Here is a 23,517-nt window from a genome sequence, read left to right as displayed (position 1 = left end):
CCTTCCCTAACTCCCTGATATTCTCTAGATCATCATTCCTTCATTTTTGACTTTGGGCATCCTAAATAATCAACACTTGGTTGTGCTGTTAACTGCCTCAGCCCTAAATTCTGCAATTCCTTTCCTGAACTTTTGTACCCTTTCTTCGTCTTTAAGATGACCTTTCAACTTTTTCTAGTCAAGCCTCTGCTGAACAGTATTATTAGCTCTTATGTCAAATTCTGTTGTGAAGCTTCCTGGGTTCCTTTCATTAAACATTTTAAAGAAGCACAAGTTTTTGCATTGGTGTCTATTTCCAATAAGGTTATCTCCTATCTACAATAAAAGAAATCCAAGTTATTAAAACAAGAAACTGTTAAGAATGGTCTAAAATTGGTTTAGACAGAACGTCGTTGCTGTATTAAGTAACACTCAACTTTGAGAATCAAAAAACATTTGGGAACCTACAAATTGTTCCATTCCCTCCTTATCACACTGTTTATATTCCATACCATTCACTATATACCTCTTGATTAGCATTGCTATAATGTCAAACTGGGAATGCTTGCAAAATACTGGCTCCACAAGAGCCTGCCCTCTGAACAATGCTTTTAAAAATGCCAATATCAATTTGGAACAGAACTTGGATCGTGATGAGCTGCACATAGTATGCTCATTTGAGAGAAATGTCAACTCAGTTTCATTATTAAGCTGTCAATGTAAATAGGCTACGAGATTTAATCATGTAAATGAAAATGGTGCGTGACTGCAGTGGGGGGTACCCTTTTCGGAATGGGTCAAGTAACATTATAGGACCAGCACAGGAGATGCTCGAACCTGCATGCAACTTGCACTTTACCTGACCTAAGACTAGTTGATGCTGTCACTACAGAGAGTAAAGCTGTTTCATTCTCCAGCACAATTAGTACTCAACATAAGCACCAATGTAGAACAATATAAAATACAACAAACAGAATTAATAAAAAAACAATATTAACTGAGTGTTGCTATTTTACTGGCCATCAGAAAATGACAATGGGCATTTATTGCTTTAGGAGCTAGATTATGCATGGCTCTGCATATAACTATGACCACTACTTAGGATAACAAACATCAAATATTTCAATGGAACTCTTTTAAATATGCATTACTTTTCCCACTAGGAGACATATTAAAGGCCAGTAGCAGAGCAATTCCATTTCTGCAAGTGTCACTAAACACACCGCTGAATACATAGACATGCATAGCACAGAAATAAACCTCGCTCAGTCCAAATGGCCAATGCTCGTATTTGGGTGAATAAATAAAGATTCCTTCAGTTTAAGAAAGATAAGAAAGAGGAGTTGGCCACTCGGCCCTTCTAATCAATTTAGTAAGGCCACACCTGATCAACTTCCTGCCCAATCCCAACCTTGTCAATTCTCAGGATCTAAACAGATTTCTGCCTTGAATTCCTGAGCACCTACACTCTCCTGAAATGCAACATTCCAATGGTTGACAACAATATGCGTGAAAGAATTCCTCCTCATCTCAGTCCTGACTCCTTTTTCTGAGATTGCGCCCCGACTCCCCAGAGGGCATGAAACAGCCTCCCTATACTTGTGGTATTCATCTACTTGTGGAATCTCATAGATGTTAATTAGTTAACCAGTCTGTTACTTAAACTTAGCAGAGACTTATCCTGTTCAATCTCTCATCATCCTCACAGGACAACTTCCTCTAAGACCAGAAGCCATAGGAGCAGAATTAGGCCATTCAGTTCTTCAAATCGGCTACTCTATATCATCATGGTTGATTTATTACCCTGCTCAACCCCATTCTTCTGCCTTCTCCCCATAATCTTTACTAATCAAGAACTTATGAGCCTCTGCTTTAAAAAACCCAGTGACTTGGCTTCCATGGCTATCTGTGCCAATGAATTCCACAGTTCACCACCCTCTGGCTCAATAGATTTCTCTTCATCTCTGTTCTAAAGAGACTTCCTTCTATTCTGAGGCTGTGCCTTCTGGTCCTGGACTCTCCCACTACTGGAAACTTCCTCCCCATGTTCACTCTATGCAGGCACAATATTTAGCAAGTTTCATGAGATCCTCTCTCATCTTTCTAAATCCAGTGAGTACAGGCCAAGACCAATCAAACTCTCCTTATATATTAACCCTTTCATCTCCAGGATAATTCTCGTAAGCCACCTCTGTACCTTCAAGGCCAGCGCATTCTTCCTTAGACACGAGGCCTAAAACTGCTCACAATACTCTAAATGTAATCTGACCAGTCTTATAAAGCCTCAGGATTACACTCTTATTTTGGTATTCCTCACACTTATAGTTGCTGCTTTATGCATACATGAGCAGCCTTATTGACACCTTCCTGAAGACTATCATTGGAGGTAGCATGTAGAGTACAGGTTACCAGCTGTCCTTCATTGCTTGTAATATTATTGAAAATGCCCAACAGCGTTATGGAAGCACCTCTGCCTGAAGAACTGCTGCAGTTCACAACCATCCTCTCAAGGGGGAAATAGTGAATAAATTAGGCTAGTCTCACCAATCATACTCAAATCTTTCAAAAATTAATAACAAAATATAGCTGAACTACTGCTTACCACTGTCCCAAGGTATTGAATCTTCATATTTCCAGCTGCATCTCGGTAGAGGCACTGTAAAGAAAACAGTTTATTACAATATGCAAATTCCCAGAGGGCTGAAATCAATTACTGTTCAGCAAACCAATTATCCAATAATCCTTTGAGCTCGGCAAAAATAATCTGTTTATATGAGACTGAACTCTATTCTTGTCACAACACGTAGTAATAGTTATACTGAGACATATCCTAAAGCACGTACTCAAAAAATATTCATTACTTCTTAAAAGATGAACATCAACGATAATAAAAGAAATCCAGTACAGACTGGTTCCTACAGAATAAATAACAAATTTGAGAGAAAATATTTCACCAGTAAACAGATTCAACAACATCAGAGAGGAACATGCAGGCTGCAAAGAACCCAGAACACTATAAAATGGCACTTGCAAAAGGAATAATATGTTGTACACAGTGACAGAAAGTACTTCAACCAATAAACAGTCAATTAATTCTAAATACTGGCAAGAATCATTCAGCACAATGGAAGCCAATCCTGTCTGTGAGCCTCTGGCCATTGACCAGTCTGCTTCTGGAGTGATTTCCACTGAATTGAAAGCCTTCTTGATGTTGACCATGACTGTGGAATCTTCCTTTAAACTTTTCCACTCAAATGAGCTCAACCTGAATTCTAATGATGGCAACCTGACTCGTTGCACTTCACCGCCGGCCAGTGACAAATGGCATAGACAACATGACAAAGTGCTGGAGGAACTCAGCAGGTCAAACAGCATCTGCAGGAGGAGAGAAATTGTCAATGTTTTGGGATTTGATGTTGATAGCATACATTCATGTGGTCTTCTGCTGTTGTAGCCCATCCACTTCAAGGTTTGGCGCATTGAACATTCGGCGATGCTCTTCTGTGCACCAATGTTTTAACAGGTGGTTATTTACGTTATTGTCGCCTTCCTATCAGCTTGAATCAGTCTGGCCATTCTCCTCTGACCTCTCTCATCAACAAGGAGTTTTCAAACCACCCAGTCGGGCATCAACAATCATTCCATGATCAAAGTCACTTAGATCACATTCCTTCCCCACTCTGATGCTTGGTCTGAACACCAACTGAACCTCTTGAGTATGCGTGCATGCTTTTATGCACTGAGTTGCTGTCACATGATTGACTGATTAGATATTTGCATTAATGAGCAAGTGTACCTAATAAAGTGGCCACTGAGAGTACTTAGGCTATGTACAAGGAAACAGCATTAGCATTTCATGTCCAAAAGTTAGGGACTTATAAACTGCACAGTGGCTCACAGATCCCAAACACCTGGGCTCAATCCCGACCTTGGTGCTATCTACGCGTTCTTTCTGTGACTAGCTGAGTTTCCTCCAGGTGCTCTGGCTTCCTCCACATCCAACACACGATAACGGAAGAATCAGTTATAGAACAATACAGCAGGGATATGATCCAATGAGGTATGCCAATGTATTGTCCTTCCAATTCAGCTCATATCCCTCCAGCCAGTCCCCTCTGTGTCCCTATCCACATGCTTCTTAAATTTTACCTGCCTCAACAACTTCCTCCGGCAGCTCATTTCCTGTGTGAAAAAATCGTCCCTCAGGTCTCTTTTTAAGTCTTTCCCCTGTCGCTCTAAATTTCAGCCCCCTAAGTTTTGGACTCCCCTACCCTGGGAAGAAGATGGTTAAGCTCCACCTGATCTATGCCTCTCATAATTTTAAACACATCTCTAAGATCGTCTCACATTCCCCTGTGTTTCATGAAATAAAGACCTAGCTTGGCCAACCTATCACTATAAGTCACTGTACTCATTCCATTTGGTTCGCTTCTTTCCTATAACAGGCTGACTAAAGTGTGTACAGTTCCTCAAGGGTGGCACACCAATGACTTGTACAACTGAAACACAAAGGAGTCGATAACACAGAGAAACTATTTCCTCGAGGGACGAGCCTGGACAAGGGGTCAGATCCTTACAAGGTGCTGCCTGGTTGCTCACAGCTGACGTCAGGAAGCTCCTCCTCACACACAAGGTGTTGGGAATCTGTAACTCGCTTCTCTCCAAAGATTCCTGCTCTCCAGAGCCAACAGAAAATTCAGATAGACCCACATCGACAATTTAATACTGTAAAAAGGTCTGATGGGCCAAATGGCCTCTTGCTGTTCCTAACTGACACCAAAGTTTCTCGGATGAGTCCCAGCCACCTCCAAGGTATCACTGTGTGTCAGATGTTGCCTCAGTTCAAACGGTAACGATTTCTCTAATTGTCCTCATTCATCTCACCTTAGATGCACTCCTTCAGAAAGGTCCGTGATCTACCAGAAAGCTCCTGTTCTCCACGCGATCACAGACATTCCTTTCTGTCCCTTGCCCTCTTTGCAACTTAAAACAGGCTCGCTTTCTCAATTCTCATTGACATGAAACATTAACTCCATTTCTCTCCTTGAATTTGCTGACCAACCTGATGAGTATTACAGCCATTACCTGTTTTGATTTCAGATTTACAGCATCAGCAGTCTTTCTGATTTTTTGCAAGTGATTACATGGGTTTAATGGTTGTAACTTCTGCCACCCCCGAACTACAAGGCAGTTGATAGCTGGATGATAAGCCTGAGTGGTTGTTCTAAGTTCTTGCAATAAGATACTCAACTTTAATGAACTGTACATTCTGCCACTTCTGGATTCATGCGTTACACTAGATGTTCGTAAAAGCATTAAAAAATTAAAGTAATATAGCATTTTTTTTCAAAATTGCACAAATGTTAAAACAAGTACTTTAAGCATTGAGATCTGCTTTAATTCATGAAATGCAGGTTATTCAACTTAAAGTGAGTGGCTGCAGTTGCTATTATTTTCCACAAAGTAAGATAACGATCAGAAGCAAGGAACAGAATAACTGCCAGCATGTTCAGTGTACACTACTCCAATGCAAATTAACACAGTATAGTCACTGAGCAGAGCAGCAGTCAAAATATTTTCACACTCATTATTTTGTTTTGCACTCATTTTTAAAGACCATTTAAAAGGGCTCCTCTAAAGAACTGGAATTCTATTCACAGTAATTCTTTGTGAATACTTACTTAATTAACACAGTGCAGGAAAGCGATCCCATGTTTTATCACTGTGATGTCGCTAAGAGTTTAGTTCTGAATTCTTACATGACAAAACTCAATAAGAACAGGAAAAAAGGAGCTTTATCAGTGATGCTCAGGTGTTCTTCGTACGCAGCTTATTGACTGAGCTAGGCTGCATTTATAACCAAGTAAGTGTCCTGCTGAGGGAATGCTGCACTGTCAGATGTGCTTTTCCAAATGAGACATTAAATCGGGGCCCTGGCTGTCTTGGGATACAAAAGACTGCAAGAAATTGCGGAGCTCTCCCAGTGTCCCGGCCAGGATTTGTATCACCAAAACATGAGCAGTTCACCTGCTGCCAACACATCACTATTTGTGGGTCCAGGGAGGGGTAGCCCCTCTGCTGAAAGTGCTTGTTGTATCCATTCTGGGGCAGCTCAATCAGCTTTGGTCCCCACCAGATACTCAGCTCTCGCCTGTAGCTCCAAGTGAATGCTTACATGCGACCCTGGCCACACAGGTAGGTCAAACCAGGTGAGGTAGCCGGTGGCCTCATATCCCAGTGATTTAGGGATATGCCAGCCCCAGAATGCGAAGTCACCTCAGGCAGACTGGGCAGTGAGATCCAATGGCCAGGAGAGTGGTACTGCAATGGTCTGTAGAGAGCGAAGGGCATGACAAGGCACAAAAGACGTCATAGTCATCAACTGCAACCAAGGAAAACCCCAGTTTGTGATGCTTGTTCGTACCACTGGACTTGGACTTCTGAGGTCAAGACAGTGGAATTGCCCTGGCACAACAGCTCTTCCTCTTTAAAAACTCTTCCACACAGGTTTTCTATCATCTTCAGACTTGACAGACAACCACCACAACTATTTGCTGTGTGCAAATTGCTGCTGCATTTCTCACACTTAAACAGTGATCTTACCTCCAAACGGAACCGCAGAAATTCAAGTCTTTCCGTTCTTCCCCAATCCAACTGTGACAAATCTCTGCCTCTTCCCAAACTATTCCACATGATTTCATTAAACAATTGGCTTAAATCAGGAACAGCCTTCCCTTTGGGTCCATGCCCCTTCTCCTGATCATAGAAATTTAAAGCAGGAACAACACTCAAACGGTGAGATGAACACAGCAGGTAGGGCAGCAACCGAGGGCGGAAATAGACAACTGACACTTCAGTTCAGGATCCTTCATCAGGACTGGGTGAATGTCCTTTTCCCTCCATAGATGCTGCCTGACAATCTGGGTTCCTTCAGCACTTTGTGTTTTGCTCCAGATTTCCAGCATCTGCAGCCTTTTCTGTTAAAGCATAATTTGTTTGCAGTGCTCAGGAGTAAACGATAAGAGTAAAGAAGTTTCTCGGTTTTGAAGGGAGAGTCCAGGACTCGTGAGCAGAACCCAAAGCTGAGCCAGGCTGTCCGGGAAAGGAACTGAAAAACAGTACCTTTGCATATAGGTACTGTTACATATACACACTGTATGCACAAACCCACAAACAAAACACGTATTTCACAAAGGATCACAGACATAGAACATGGACTGTTTCCACATGCTGCCTGACCTGCTGACTTTTTTCAGCATCTTCTGTTTTTTGTCTTCACACGGGGGTGGGGGTGTCTGCACGTTCATACGCTTGTGCATATGTTTGTGCACATGTGCGATGCAGAGAGAGTTGTAGAAGAAGAGATGAAGAAGAATCGGAATGAGTTATTCACAAAGACCTCTATGCACTGCATGTTTACACTGGCTTCTTCATATATTTTGTTTTAACCTTACTGAAGGCGGAGGGGACTGGGAAACATTAGTACATGCAGTGATGCATTTCCACTTATGACAACTGCTTTGTCAGATGAGCACCATAGATCCTGTCCATGTCAAAGAAGGGACAGAAGGGGAAATATTGGGTGGAAAATCAACCTTAGTTTGTCCCTGGATAAAGACAAACGAGATCAGTGACATCCCGAGGCTTCCCTGAGGAAGTCCTGCGCAAGAAACCCTGGGCAGGGAGAAAATCAAGTGTTGGAACTACAGCACAATAGAAAGGAAAGAACAGAAACCTGCCAGGGGAGCTTGCTAAAAATTAGACTTCACTTTGCACAGTTAAAAGTCTTGAAAGAAAAAGAACACACAAATACTAACCCACAGCTTGAGATCTTTGGTTCTTGCAGAGTGAATGGGATTAAATAAATTCATTATTTCAGCATATAAACCTGAACTGTCCCCATTCCAATTCACTGCCAACCAGGTTACTTTAGGGTTCGCTTTGAATGAAGAGGGTTTCATGTGACACTGCACACATTTTGCTTTGTGCTTTGGCCCTCAAAAATTAGTTCCACTTACTTGGGTATCAATGACCTATTCAACAAAATGCAGCAAGGGTACAATCAGCAGGATAGTTACTAGCTCCACTGTATGGACAGCGCTGGTCAAGGATGAGCAGGGATAGGAAGGGATTAAACAAACACTAAACAAAGGTGCCATTCACATAGCAGAGCCACATGACACTTCTGTATGTTCCAGGTGAAGAAAGTATCAACTGTGGGCCAAATTAAATTGCAGGCTGTTTGGGAAAATTCATTATAAATGAGATAATTATACATAACATGATCTCTTCCATTTCCACCTCAGCCTCTATGTTGCTTTGGTTATAAGGATTCTTTAGTAAAACCACTGCCTTTGATACAAAGAATTCAAAACTCACTTGCTCAGCCAAACAATTACATTTATTTTTAAAGCCGCAGTTAAGTGGCCTGTTACATTCGTCACTGTGATTATGAAAGCTTAAACCAATGAACTACTCAAGCCCGCTGGTAGAGGACCATGTGTCATCCTCAGCGTGCGTTGGGCAAGATCATTCATGTTCAAACAGTGGCTGCGATCAATGGCTGCAACGTGATTGGGGACAAAAATGATTGCACTCAATGCTTTCGGAAAAGCTTCTACCCCCTCCGTCATTGGATTTCTGAAAGGACAATGAACCTACCCATGAATGCCACCTTACTATTTTTGGTCTCTTATGCACTACTTATTAAATTTATTTTGTTTCTTTATAGTATTTTTAAGTATTGCATTGTAATGCTGCTGCAAAACGACACTCACAAGAAATGGTAAAGCTGATTCTGATACAAGAAACTTTGTTCAGATTACTAAAAGTAACCTTGGGCAAAGGGGGAGACAGATGAGGGAAGAGGGAGAGGAAGGAGGTGGTAAAAAAGCATGGGGAAAGAAGAGGGTTTAAGGGAGTGAGGCATTCTGAAGGGGTGAAGTAATTAAGGACAAGGGAAAGGATAGACATTAAGAAAATCAAATTAAAGGAAGCAGGAGCAACGCACAAAGTTCTGGAGGAACTCAGCAGGCAGCATCTGTGGAAGGGAATGGGCAGTTGATATTTTGGGTTGAGACCATTCATCTGGACCCTCCAGATTTGCAGTACAGTCGGCCCTCCTTATCCGCAAGTTCCGCATGCACGAATTCAACCAACTGCGAATCGCGAAAACCCAGAAGTGCTCTTCCAGCACTTGTTGTTCAAGCACGTACAGACTTTTTTATCTTGTCATTATTCCCTAAACAATGAAGTACAACAACTATTTTACATAGCATTTACATTGTGTTAGGTATTATAAGTAATCTAGAGATGATTTAAAGTATATGGGAGGATGTGTGTGGGTTATTCGTGGATCAGGATCAAAAAAGATCGGAAGTTCTCTTACTAATTAAGTTGGAACAGGTACATCTGGTATTATTAAACGTCAGTTAGTCAAATGTTTGTCTTAGTATATAGATTATATGTTACCTTTCTATGCATATAAAACACTTAATAACGTATGTTTCAGTGCCGGGCTCGGGAACCGTTCCCAAGTTCGAGCCAGTGATAGACCGCTCCCGAGTGCACACTCCATCCGTGGCGGATTGATGTGGAGGATCAAAAACTCAAAACCCCAAAACCCAATAATTAAACCACTGCGTTGCTTAGTAATAATTGTAGCTTTCATCGGGGCAGAGCCTTTCTCACTTTATCCTTTAAAATTGTTCCGATTGTTGACCGTTTTTAGCCTAACACTTTTCCAATGACCGATGGTGTTTCACCTCTTTCCGATCACTTTATTATTTCCACTTTATTTTCAATCGTGATCATTTCCGTGAACAAAAACATTGCAGATTCAGAGCTCCGCCGCCGGGTGCTAATGTTCACCGCACTGAGACAGGTTAACTGGGGTTCCGCTGGGTCCTAAGGTCCACCCTATTGAGACAGGTTGAATAAAGGACTTGAGCATCAGTGATTTTTGGTATCTGCGAGGATAAGGAGGGCCAACTGCATACACAGTCTCATGTCTCTATTTGGAGGCAGGAGTAGGATAGATCCTGATTTCCTTTTTCAGGACCATCCCTGTGAACTTCCTTAGAAATCTCATATTTTGACAGATGCTCTGTCAAAATTCCAACCAGTTTACACCCAACCTTTGCAATGTTTTCTTACAGGTCAATTACCACAAGCCAGAGTTAACTCCATCATCAACCTTCTCTTGACTCCCTCCAACACAAAGGTATCTCTCCTTCAACAAAAACACCGCAAAGCTGTACTCAAGCCTCTCCTGGTGTTCTCAGCAATTCCCTGCACAGTAACGGCAAGGTGGGGGGAAGGGAGGCTGAGTAAGGGAGGAGGAAGGATAAGATTTTAAAAGGTCAAGATGAGAGGATATGCAAGGTGGGTTAAGTGTAGAAGAGAGGGCACAGTGGCAGACAGGGGTATTGGGAGGAGGTAACAGTACGGGTGGTGAAATGAGAGATGCAGCCTGACCAGCTGAACCATTTTCTATTACAAGTATTTCCAACGAGACTCCTCTAGTATCTGAGTATCAAAAATCGATTATATCTCATATTTGTTATGGGAAGATGGATTTCTGGCTGGTTCTTTGATCAGCATAGAGAGCAGCTTATGAATCAATCGGCTGTAAGACAATGAAAAACAAGCTGAGCTACACGAGAGCATTTACATCACTCACGAACAATGGTTCCTTCAGACAGATGCTACAGTAATAGCCATGGATTAGCCAAGAGACTTCAAATGCTAGCAAATAGCATTTTCTTTTTTTCTGTTCTTATTGTGTTGCTAGAGGAAATCACTGGATTGGGCAACATCTTTGGGGTGTTGAAAAGAACTGTCAACGTTTTAGGGCAAGTCCCTGCATCAGGACTGAGAGTGGAGAATGAAGACAGCTGATATAAAGAGAGGGGGAGGGATGAGACAGAGGCCAGTAGGTGATTGGTGGACCGAGGAGGGTTGGAGGATGATGGGCAGGAAGACCCAGGTATGGGAGGGAATGAAGTTGGGAAACAGAGGCAGATGGGTGATTGATGGAGGCAGACAAAAAAAAAGGCAGATGGAGCCAAGTTGTCATGGAGGAGGGTGAAGGTAGAGACAGCTGGGAGAGTGATAAGCTGGAATGCAAAGAGAGGAGGAATCTGACAAGTAAGGAAGATGATAAGGAAAACAATTAGGAGAGAGGGGAAGGGCAAATGGAACCAGAACCATATGGGAGAAGGTGTGAGAGCACCTATGGGTAGCTGGATGGATCTAGAAGGGGGAGGAAGATGAACATGGGAAGAAGATCTACTGTTGCACAATAAGTTTCTGAATCATGGAGAACAGATGTTTTGCCTTCAAAGAATGAAAGGATTTGCTGGGATAGACTGCGACTCCAGTAGGTGTAGGGTTAGAAATACGCTAGCATAGCCTTAATATTCAAGTCCATTTATTCAGAGGTGTCAGGAAGATCCTCTTCACACAGGGCAGTGGAATGTGGTGATTAAGAACCCCCCCCCCAATAAAAAACACAACTTGAGATTGCCAGATTTTTGTTTGGAAAGACTATTAAAGTTAGTATTATGAAGACAGATAGATAGAATCAAGTTACAGATCAGAATCAGGTTTATTATCACCGGCATGTGATGTGAAATTTGTTAACTTAGCAGCAGTAGTTCCACCAATGACGTAATTTACAGGCAAAGCCAGTAAGCTATCTCCTCTTTCAGTCCAGATGAAGAACCACAATCAGAAATGTTGACAGCCCATTTCCCTGCACAGATGCTGCCTCACCCACTATAGGCTGATTAGGACAGCTTGCTCAGGGAATCACTCCATAGTATTTTTCCAGCATCTTGCATTTTTGGCTGACAGTTCAAAATTCTCTCTTGAACAATGCAAGGTCAAAATGCATTATCCATGTCCAAATCTCAATATCTTATCTGAAGTGAACTGAGAGTGACGTGCATTCCCATTTACATCGCTGTTAGTAACATCTTTGAAAATACCTCACCCAGTACTGAAATACTACCTATTGTATATGATTGTATTACTGAGGAAAGCAATGGATATCTTGGACAACCTTGCCTCTCTCTTTTTTTGTCAAGGGAAGGCAAAATATAGCTTTCTACCTCCCTTGCAGTTTCATAACTGAAGAACACACCTTTAGGTAACATCCAAGGTGTTGACACACAAGTGCATGGCTTTGACTTGGATCATGCGAAATGTATGTCCAAGTCCCGAAAGAAATTCAAAGAGCAATCTGATGCTAGTGATATAGAGCGTTGGTGCATTCCACACTCTTCTATACAGATACATCCCATCCTACCTATTCCCCAGACGAAGACTACAAAAGCAGCTCAAAGAACAACAGTCAATGATATCAGCTGAATTCCTTGCTGTTTTAGAACTTGCTAAGATCCCCTCTCCTGCGGATGGAAATCATAACAGTTCCCTGGAACATCAAAGGAGTGGTTCTAAAAGACTGCTAGCTAATTCCAGAAAGGCTACTATCAAGAGTGCCAGTGTTTGCCTGCATTCCTTCCCAAGGTTATTTATTTACTATTCTCCCTTAAAGCAGCTAATATGCAACAAGATAATCCAAGGCAAAAGTGCAGCTTACCTTCCTAGACTATGACATCATGGATGACTATAATTAAACGGGAACTTTCTTCTGAATTTTCCACACTTGGCTCTGACCAATAAACAGGCTAATTGTAACTATTTTCAGAATTCACTTTCTTAAAGTCTTGACATAATTAATTATTTCACCAAATTATTGAGATCATTTTCCATTAAGACAAAAAATGCGTGTTTAATCGGAGGCTTTAATAACGTATGGCTACATGCAAAGTCCTGATGTCAGTGAAGCCACAGAGACCCTTTATTGCACGACATATTTTTAAAACCACATCAGTGGAACAACAGTATGGTGCTGCATTTCATGCTATGTTAAGAAACCAAGTATTAGCAAACTCCAAGTTAAAGGATCATTTCTCTCTTGCATTGCCTGAGTGGTGAATGCCCTTGTCAATTTTCCAACACATGAATCATATATCAACCATACATTGCTCAAAAAAAAGCAAGTGAATCTTGAGGTGTTTTACATATTTTTGACACAAACCAAACATTTTAGCAGAAACTTCTTGCAGGGAGGAATACAATTGTAGTTTTGAAATGGTTTGTACCTATCCTAACTACATGTCTGTGGCTCTGCCTATATTGGCAAGAAGAAAGTCTTCATTGTGCCTTTAGCAACCTCAGGATAATTAGGATTATATTGTACATAAAATCACAAGAGGCAAAAAGTGGATGGTCACAGTTCTTTTTTTTCCCCTGCAGATAGGGAAGTCTAAAACTAGAGGACATAGGTTTAACGTGAAAGGGAAAGATTTAAAACGTACCTGAGGGGGAGATTTTCATTTAGAGGATGGTTCACACATTAACAATGTTAAAAACACATTTGGACAGGCAAATGGATAGAAACAGCGTGATATGAACTAAGCGCAGACAAATGGGACAAGCACAGATAGACATTTTGGTCAGCATGAATGAGTTGAGCTAAGGGGCTCACTTCTGTGATCCAACCCTGCCAATGAAGTATTTCCGAAGTGCAATCACTGTTAGAAAGCAGCCAATATGATTGTAGGGTACCTTCACAAATGAGATGACGGACAGTTAATCTGTTTTTGGTGTGTTTGTCAAGGAATAAATCTTGGGGAGGACAATTTATCACCACAATAACTGCACTTATTTCTAAATATTAAAATATACTTTACTGATATATTAAGACAAGATTAAAAATTATTGGCCCATGATTAAATCTGACTATATTCTGCACAACACACATCCATCAACTACCTCACAATCAAATCCTGAGCAGCGAATACCAACAGTGGCTGAAATGTACTTTTTGTTAAAACAAACAAGTCAGTTAACTGAATAGTGATTAAATAAATATACCTGAATGGTCCTTGGGGTTCCGTCAATGGCGACAGGCAACAAGGGTGACGCTAGGTTCCATTCACTGGTCACACTTAATGTCTTTCCATCAACCTCCACCTGTTGTGACACAAATAAGACTGTTACAGTGAAGACAGACAGTAAACAGATTCCCAAGTCCGCAACTGTGAACAAAGCAGTAGCCATTTTAAACAGATGGTAACCCAACAGCCTGTCATGTTTATTGCTTCTGCCGTAAAAGACAGGGCCCAACAACATAGTCCTGGAATTATCCCTAGAGATCAGCAATGGACCTTGGAACAGCTGCCTCTGGTTACGAAGGTTTCAAGCAATTTAAAGTAAGTAACAAATAAGCATTCCAGTTTTACACCTATGCTGAAACATTACATTTACTGCAATTTAACGAGTGTTGAATGTAAATTCCTGTGACATACTTCAACCTGCACGTTAGGGCTTGCGTATAATAATTCAGTCCCCCAAGGACTGCAGGCACATTTCTTCACTGAATTAATAATTACAACATAATTAACATTTTCACTTCATGCAGAAATTTTCTCTCTAAAATCTTCTCCCCTGAACACAATGTGAAGTCTTCACAAACATAATATGATTCAAATATTAACACGAGAAGGTCTGCAGATTCTGGAAATCCAAAGCTACACACACACAAAATGCTGGAGGAACTCAGCAAGTCAGGCAGCATCTATGGAAATGAATAAACAGAAGTTTTCTCAGGTCGAGACACTTATTCAGGATGTGTTACTATTCAAATGTGACTGAATTTTTATAAAATATTTTCTAACTTGAAGACTCTCTATGGAAAACTTGTTTTAATGATGGTGGAATGGAGGGGGCAACAGGGACATGGATGCTGTCCGTGTGGAGTTTCCCCGTGACCACAAGGGTTTTCCCTGGGTGCTCTGCTTTCCTCCCACACCCCAAAAATGAGCTGTTAGGTTAACTGGTTACTGTAAATGACCCCTTAGTGTAGGTAAATTGCAAAGGTATCAAAAGGAAGTTGAGGGGTGTGTGTCTGAGAGAGAGGATAAGCTGCAGGGGCACAGGGAAATAAGGAGAGAGAAAAATGGGGCTGATGAGGATCCTCAGCTAGCATAGAACTGATGGACTGAGTGGCCTCATGCTATACAGTAATAACTGCAATATCAAGGACAATAAATATTTTATTTACTACACACACCTGGCATTTAAAATGTTAAATTTTACAACTCTATACTTGGAAAGAGGATGGTTGAATGGGGTATATTTTGAAAGTTGCTGAGATTATACTATCAGACACTAGCAAGGAGAACAAACCTTTGCTTTCCTTCACTCATGAGACCGTTGGCACTCCCTCTCTCCCCCTCTCCACTGCAGCCAACTTCCACAAGATGTTGCCGATTTCTAACGCCTCACAATTTCCCATGCAATCGGCCACAATGGGTGCTGTAGGAATATTTCAAATCTAATCCGAACGAGTTTATGGCCAGCAGGTAGCCAGGTTTTCGGCAGATGTGGGAAACCTCAGAGGCACCAGGAGTCTGAATTTTCCCTATCATCTCACTGACCACAAAGCAGAGCTGGCTTACCCACGTCTTTGTCAACAGTAAGAGGCACAACTTACATACACAGATCCATCAAGACAGTAAAGCATGCCAGCTGTTCTCCCAGGGATGATGAGGGCTGAATACCCTAATTCTGCTCCTCTGTCTTATGGTGTTCTGTTAGACTGGAAAACTGCAACGCTCAGCATCCAAGATGAAATAAAAACCACAAAGAGAAGAATCTGCCCTTCTACTGTGCTTCTCCCAGTGAATGACCTCTTTCTGAAAGTAGGAAACCACCATCACTGTGCACAAGAAGATCCAAATGCAACTATTTCATCTCACCTGGTGCAGTGGAAACTATTTGATTCTATGCTAATGTGGGATTAAAACACTGCCTCTGATAATTAATATTAGTTACTAACTATTCCCTGACGTTATTGTAGTTGTACTTCCTGGGTTGCTGGCAGTCCTGGAGGAGTAATAGGTATTTTAATAGTACCGGGAGACCTCCAGGGCATCAATATTTGAACTAACGGTTTCTTGCATGAGGGAGTCTTGCATTCATTCTAGCTTCCTCCACCCACACTTGTTTCAATTTAAATAAATATTCAATTATTCTCAGGACTTGGGTGTTGCCTTTTGCACACTCCCTTCCACAAGCCAGTTGAGTTTTTAATGACAGTCTGGCAGCTTCATCATCACTTTACCCTAAGGACTACATCTCACAGAGTCACACAGTGCAGAAACAGGCTCTTCAGGCCACCAAATCCATGCAGGCCACGATCTCCTCCTCCCAACACTCAGCCTGTACCCACGAGACCTTGGTGATCTAAGTGCTTGCCTGGATTATAACTTCAATGCTAGACGTTGCCTGTCTCCAACACTCCAGATACCAACAATGCACTGGGTGAAAACATTCTTCTTCAGATCCTCTTTATGCCTCTTTCTCATTACCCTAAACTGCTGTCCTCCAGTTTTGGATGTTTCTCCCACAGGGAAATGCTCTCTGTTACCTACCATATTCATCTCTAACTAAACTGTATAAAGCAAATCAGGTTTCCCTCAGCCTCCTCTGCCCCGGAGAAAAGAAATCCACCTTATCCAGTCTCCCCTCATAACTGAAATCTCCAAGGTAACTATTGGATGGACTACTGGTCCCAATGGCCTGCATACAATCTTTGGGGATGTATAGGTGCTCCCTCCATGAACAGGTTGGGAAGTCATAGTCTAAAATGGATCACCATGGAAAGTGACCCAGGTTCAATTCCCACCACTGTCCGTGAGGAGTTTGTACGTTCTCCCTGTGACCACATAGGTTTCCTCCCACACTCCGAAGACATAGAGTTTAGTAGATTCATTGGTCACATGGGTAGCCCAGGCTCAGTGGGACAGAAGGGTCTGTTGCCATGTTGTACCTCTAAGTAAAAAGAACATTAAAATGAATGTGCTAAAGGGAGTGGCACATTACCCAGTCTGGAGAGGTTGCAACTTTTCCGAAGGCTTTGTTAATTTCATCAACCAGGGAATATATTCAGGGTTGTGAGATAAAGGCAGCGGGAAGCTTCTGCAGATGGATGTTTACTCACAACTTCAGCTTGAGGGTTGCCAAACTCTGAAGACTCTTGCTCGAAGTAGAGGCTCTTTAGTGGAATAATGACTCCTCGTTTGACATTCTCAAACACTGCACACAGTCTCTAAACCTCCATCTTGCCAATCCCTCTCACAGTCTTGTACGTTTCAAAGAGATCACTGCTTAATTCTTCTAAATCAGAGCATAGACGCCCCACCCAGTGTCTCGCCTCACTGTGCCCTCCCCTGTGTAGGGCAGAGTCTCAGCTGACATTGCTGCCAGTGGCTGAGTGGTGCAGGTGTTTCAGAAGGGACCACTAGATGGCAGCAGTGGTTTTCTGCCAGCACCGAGGACTGATGCAGAGCTGCTGTGGACGAATGGTGAGCTGAAAGCAAAGACTTTCTGAAGAAGCTTCAAGGCTCACTCACGCCTGATTGTGTACCCAACCAATGGTATGTGAAAATCACAAAGCACTTCAACAGTATCTTGGAAATCAGCTTCCCCTCCATGGACCCTGCCTACACTTCTCTCTGCCTCAGTAAAGAAGCCAACATAATCAAACACACCCCAGACGTTCTCTCTTTTGCCACCTCCTATCAGACAAAAGATACAAAAGTTTGGAAGCACGTTACAACCAGGCTCAAAGGCAGCTTATATCCCACTGTTACAAGACTATTGAATGGTTTCCTGGTATGATAAAATGGACTTGACCTCACAATCTACCTCATGCAATTGGATCCTCGGCTTCCTAACCAGAAGACCACAATCTCTGCAGATTGGTGACAATATCTCCTCCTCACTGACGAACGACACCAGTGCACCTCAGGGGTGTGTGCTCAGCTCACTGCTCTACTCTCTATATACACATGACTGAGAGACTAGGTATGGCTCAAATACCACCTATAAGTTTGCTGATGATACAATTATTGTTGGTAGATATACCAGCTCGTTGAACGGTGTCACAGCAACGAGCTTGCACTCAATGTTAGTAAGACGAAAAAGCTGATTGTAGTCTTCAGAAAGGGTAAGACAAGGGAACATGAACCACTCATAGAGGGATCAGAAATGGAGAGAGTGAGCAATTTCAAGATCCTGGGTGTCAGATCTCAGAGGATCTAACCTGGTCCCAACATAGTGATACAGCTACAAAGAAGGCAAGAGAGTGGCTGTACTTCAATAGGATTTGGTTTATCAACTAAGACACTCAAAAGCTTCTGTAGATGTACCATGGAGAGCATTCTGACAGGCTGCATCTCTGTCTGGTACGTTGGGGGGGGGGGGTGTGGAGGGGGCTACTGCACAGGACCGAAAGAAGCTACAGAAAGTTGTAAATTAGTCAGCACGATCATGGGTACTAGTCTCTGTGGAGCTTCAAGGAGCGGAGGGAGACTCAGGAAGGCGACATCCATTATTAAGTACCCCCATCACCCAGCAATGCCCTCTTCTCATTGTTACTGTCAGGAAGGAGATACAGAAGCCACACTCGGCGATTCAGAACAGCTTCTTCCCTCTGCTATCCGATCCCTAAATGGAAACTGAACCTATGAACACAACTTCACCTTTAAAAAAATATATATTACTTCTGTTTTTGAACTGTTTTCAATCTCTTCCATATACATAAATATACTGATATACTTATTTATTTTTCCTTTCTATATTACCATGTATCGCATAGATCCGCTGCGAAGTTAACAAATTTCATGACACACGCCGGTGATAATAAACCTGGTTCTGCCACATAATGGCCTTGCACCTTCCTGTCCACCAGCAATGAAGCTGTTACACTTCATTCTGAATTGTTTTACCTCGTACTACTTGAATGCACCATTGTAATGAAATGTCTTATAGAGACAGTATGCGAGGAAAATTTTTCACTGTAGCTCGGACATGTGACAATTAATGAAACAATCTACCAACACACCAAGTGCACACGTGGGACTTGCAACGTGTAGCTCATCCAGTGTGCAACTAGGAACGAACGACGATAGATGTGACAATGAGGTGAGCAAGTCTTGGATTTGGTGGCCAGGTATTGATCAGGGAAATCCAAATGAGACATGTACTGATATCAGGTCACTTATATTGATTAATTAATATTAATATTGATATTTTCTCAAAGGAATAATGTGTAAGTCCTAAACTGTAGCTTGTGTTCAACTCAATAAACCAGAATCAGGTTTAATATCACCAGCATATGTTGTTAAATTTGTTGTTATTACATATTGCAATGTACAGTACTGCTGCCGTATAACAATGTAAATTACAGTAAATATGTAAAGTTAAATAAGTAGTGCAAAAAGAGAGAAAAAAAAGTAATGACATAGTGTTCATGGGTTCAATGTCAATTCAGAAATCGGGAGAGAACCTAGTCCTGAATCAATGAGAAGAAGGCATGTACTGGGTGATGGGGAACCTTAATGATGGATGCTGCCTTTTTGAGGCATCGCTCTTGAAGATGTCCTGGATGCTGGGGAGGTTGTTGCTGCGACACCACTCAACTAGCTGATATACCTCGCTCCCGTACGCCTTCTCGTCACCATCTGAAATTCTGCTAGAAAAAATTGTTGTGTCAGCAGCAAATTTACAGATGGCATTTGAGCTGTGAGTCATGGGTGAAGAGAGAGGAGACCAGTGGGCTAAGTGCTTATCCTTGTGGTGCTCCAGTGTTAATTATCAGCAAGGTAGAAATGTTACTTCCAATCTGCATGGTGAGGAATTCAAGGATCCAGTTGCAGTGGTTCAGAGGCCCAAGTTTTGGAGCTCTTTGATCAGAACTGTAGGAACGATTGTGTTAAACGCTGTGCTATAGTCAATAAACAGCAACCTGACGTAATTATTAGTATTGTCCAGGTCTCCAAGGTCGTGTGAAGAGCCAATGAGATCGCATCCACTGTAGATCTATTGTGGTGAATAGGCAAATTGCAGTGGATCCAGATTCTTGCTTAAGCCGGACTTGATTCAGATTCAGATTCAGTTTATTGTCATTTAGAAACCACAAATGCAATGCAATTTTAAAATGAGACAACGTTCCTCCAGAATGATATCACAAAAGCATATGACAAAACAGACTACACTAGAAAATCCACATAATGTTTGGCAATCCCAATCCAGAGTCCGGAGAGGCTGCTGCGTATTAATATTGCGCTACCGCCTTAGCACATTCCCCAGAAAGGAGCTCCAAATCCACCAGACAAAACAAGACCAAAAACTAAAGCTACAAGATCTGCACAAAACCACATAGTTACAACATATAGTCACAACAGTGCAAACAATAGCATAATTGATAAAAAAAAAAGACTATGGGCACAGTAAAAATAGTCCAAAGATGTTAAAGGACTATAAGTTCAAAAGAAGTCACCACACAGTTTCCACCAGTCCCCAGGGTCCCAACAGACTCGCCATCCCACGCCAGTGGCAGAAGGGAATAACCCCGCTATGGACTTCCACGGCGCTGCCCGACTCAGCCTTGCAGACACAGCACACAACGAAAGCTCCGTTGAACCCAGCCTTGCAGACGCAGCACACACCGAAAGCGACCTGACCACAGCGGACTCCGAGTCCGTCGAACCTCCGAGCCAACGACCAACCCCGCCGGCACAGCTTCTCTGAGCACCATCCTCTGCCGAGCGTATTAAGATGGCCCCACCAACGACCATCGGCAACGCGACCCTGAGGACTGGGGGCCTGTTCTTCCCAGCAGAGTCCCAGACCTCTCAGCAGCAGCAGCAACAAAGAAGGTCTTCCTGGAGATTTCCCGATGTTCCTCCATGATCCCACATCTGTTTTCAATCGATTATGATTGCGCACGGCACCCCACTTCACAAATAACAAATAATTAGCTCCAGAGTGGCTGCTGCAAGCTGCGTCGCGCCGCCATCTTGGAATCTTAACTACTGCAAAAAATTCTGGTCATAACCAATCTCTCAAAGCACTTTATCACCATAGATAAGAGTAGAACTGGCCAACAGTCATTAAGGCAGCTCACCCTGCTACCCTGCTCTTGTTGGGCACTGCTATGATTGCTGCCCTTCTGAAGCCGGTGAGAACTTCCAACTGTAGCAATGAGAGATTGAAAATGTCTTTGAACACCCCCACCAGTTGGTTGGCACATGTTTTCAGAGCCCTATTAGGTACACTACTGGGCCACGTTTATTTGCAAAAGTCACCTTCTTTAAAGACGTACTAAGGTCGGCCTCTGAGATGGAGATCACGGCGACCATCACAGCCTGGTACTGAAACACCAATGCCCTTGAACGGAAAATCCAACAGAAAGTTATGGATGTGGTCCAGTCCATCTAGGGAAAAGCTCTCCCCATCATCGAGCACATCTACATGAAACACTGTCACAGGAAAGCAGCATCCATCATCAGGGACCCCACCACCCAGGCCATGCTCTCTTCTCGCTGCAGCCATCAGGAAGGAAATACAGGAGCCGAAAGACTCACACCACAAGGTTCAAGACCCACTATTACCCCTCAACCATCAGGCTCTTGAACCAAAGGGGACAACTTCACTCAACTGCACTTGCTCCATCATTGAAATACTCCCACAACCAATGGACTCACTTCTAACGACTCTTCGTTTCAGGTTCTTAATATTTATTGTTTAGTTATTCATTATTATTCTTTCTTTCTTTTTGTATTTGCACAACTTGTGTCATTTGCACACTGGTTGAACGCCCAAGTTAGTGAGGTCTTTCATTGATTCTGTTATGGTTATTATTCTATAAATTTACTGAGTATGCCCACAAGAAAATGAACTTCAGTGTTGTATGTTGTGACATACATGCACTTTGATAATAAATTTGCTTTGAACTTTGAACATACCTGGCCTCGGAGGGCACGGGGCAAGTCAAAAACAAAGTATTAGGCTGTCCTGTCCAATGGCCTATGTTGACCACCAATAATTAATCTTATTGTTCACACATTCGCATCAATTCCTCATAGATTCGACCACACACCTACATAGTAAAGCATTTACAACTGCAATTACCCTAGCAGCTTGCATGGGAGCTGGAAGGAAATCAGAGCACCTGTTCACAAGGAGAACTACAAACTCTAAATAGCACCAACTGTTGGGATTGAACCCACGGCCCTGGCGCTGTGAGGACATGGCTCCACTTGCTGTGCCACTATCACCCCCTAAAGGTGGTTTGGGAGGATCTTAGCATTTCTTAAAGCACTCTAGATTTAACAACACACACAAAATGCTGGAGGAACTCAGCAGGTCAGGCAGCATTTCAACATTTCAAACCGAGACCCTACTTCAGGACTGGAAAGGAAGGGAGATAAAAAGATGGGGTGGAGGGGAGGGGGAGGAGGATAGCAAGAAGATGATAGATGAAGCCAGGCGGGTGGGGAGGGTAAATGGCTGGAGAAGAAGGAATTTGATAGGAGAGGAGTGTACCATAGGAGAAAGGGAAGGAAGAGGGGACCCGCAGGAGGTGACAGGCAAGGGAGAAGAGGTAAGAGGCCACTGTGAGGAATAGAAGAAGGGATTTAACAATCTTTGTTTGAAGCATAGCTACTGTTTTGATGTAGGAAGCATGCCAACCAATTATGCACACAGAATGATCCCATACAAGGAATGTGATAATGTCAACGTTTGTTCTAAATTATCTTAATTGAGGGTTGAATTCTGGCTGAGACCAAGAGAGAGAATTCATTTGAACATCTCTCTCATTTCTCCTCCATTAATACAGCGAACATCAGTTTCTTGACCAAGGGTTTAGACAGTTGTGCTGAGTTCTTGACCCAACCTGAGGCCAAACTTTGTCTTGCAACACTCCTATAAAGCAACTTGGGAGGTTATTCATGTTAATGGAGCCCAATCAATGCAGATTGACAGCATTACAGAGTGTGGAATATTTTATATCCATATGAGAGACACTGATGGGACCTTAGATTCACAAACAAGAGATAATCTGCAGATGGAGGAAATCCAAGCAATACACACAACATGCCGAAGAAACTCAGCAGGTCAGGGAGCATCTACGGAAAAGAGTACAGTCGATGTTTTGGACCAAATATCCATGGCCTCCTCTACTGTCATGATGAGGCCACACTCAGGTTGGAGAAGCAACACCTTATATTCCGTCTGGGTAGCCTCCAACCTGATGGCATAAACACCATTCTCGAACTCCTGGTAATGCACTCCTTCCTTCTCCATTCACCATCCCCTTTTTCCTCTCTCACCTTATGTCTTTGCCTATCCAGCGCCTCCCTCTGGTGCTCCTCTCCCTTTTTCTTTCTTTCATGGCTTCCTGTCCTCTTCTATTAGATTGCCCCTTCACCAGCCCTGAATCTTTTTCACCAATCAACTTCACAACTCTTTACCTCACCCCCCCAACCCTCTAACTCTGACACCTCACCCCTTTTTCCTGCTGAAAGGATCTCAGCCTGAAACGTCGACTGTACTTTTTTCAATAGATACTGCCTGGCCTGCAAAGTTTCTCCAGCATTTATGTGCGTTACTTGGAGC

The 23,517-nt window shown here is 42.6% G+C and overlaps 1 protein-coding gene across 1 annotated transcript in view; it reads right to left on the bottom strand.

Moving 5' to 3' along the window:
* The window catches only part of pcca (propionyl-CoA carboxylase subunit alpha), a 458,281-nt gene that overhangs the window by 106,606 nt on the left and 328,158 nt on the right, over window positions 1–23,517 (bottom strand). Inside the window, exons 20-21 of the mRNA XM_073028749.1 lie at window positions 13,924–14,022; window positions 2,582–2,635 (exon numbers count right to left, since the gene is read on the bottom strand). Of these exons, the coding sequence (XP_072884850.1) occupies window positions 2,582–2,635; window positions 13,924–14,022 (153 nt within the window). The remainder of the gene's footprint in view (window positions 1–2,581; window positions 2,636–13,923; window positions 14,023–23,517) is intronic.

Source organism: Hemitrygon akajei, chromosome 2 (genome assembly GCF_048418815.1).
Source record: "Hemitrygon akajei chromosome 2, sHemAka1.3, whole genome shotgun sequence".
NCBI lineage: Eukaryota > Metazoa > Chordata > Chondrichthyes > Myliobatiformes > Dasyatidae > Hemitrygon > Hemitrygon akajei.
This window is presented reverse-complemented; position numbering and strand designations above follow the sequence as displayed.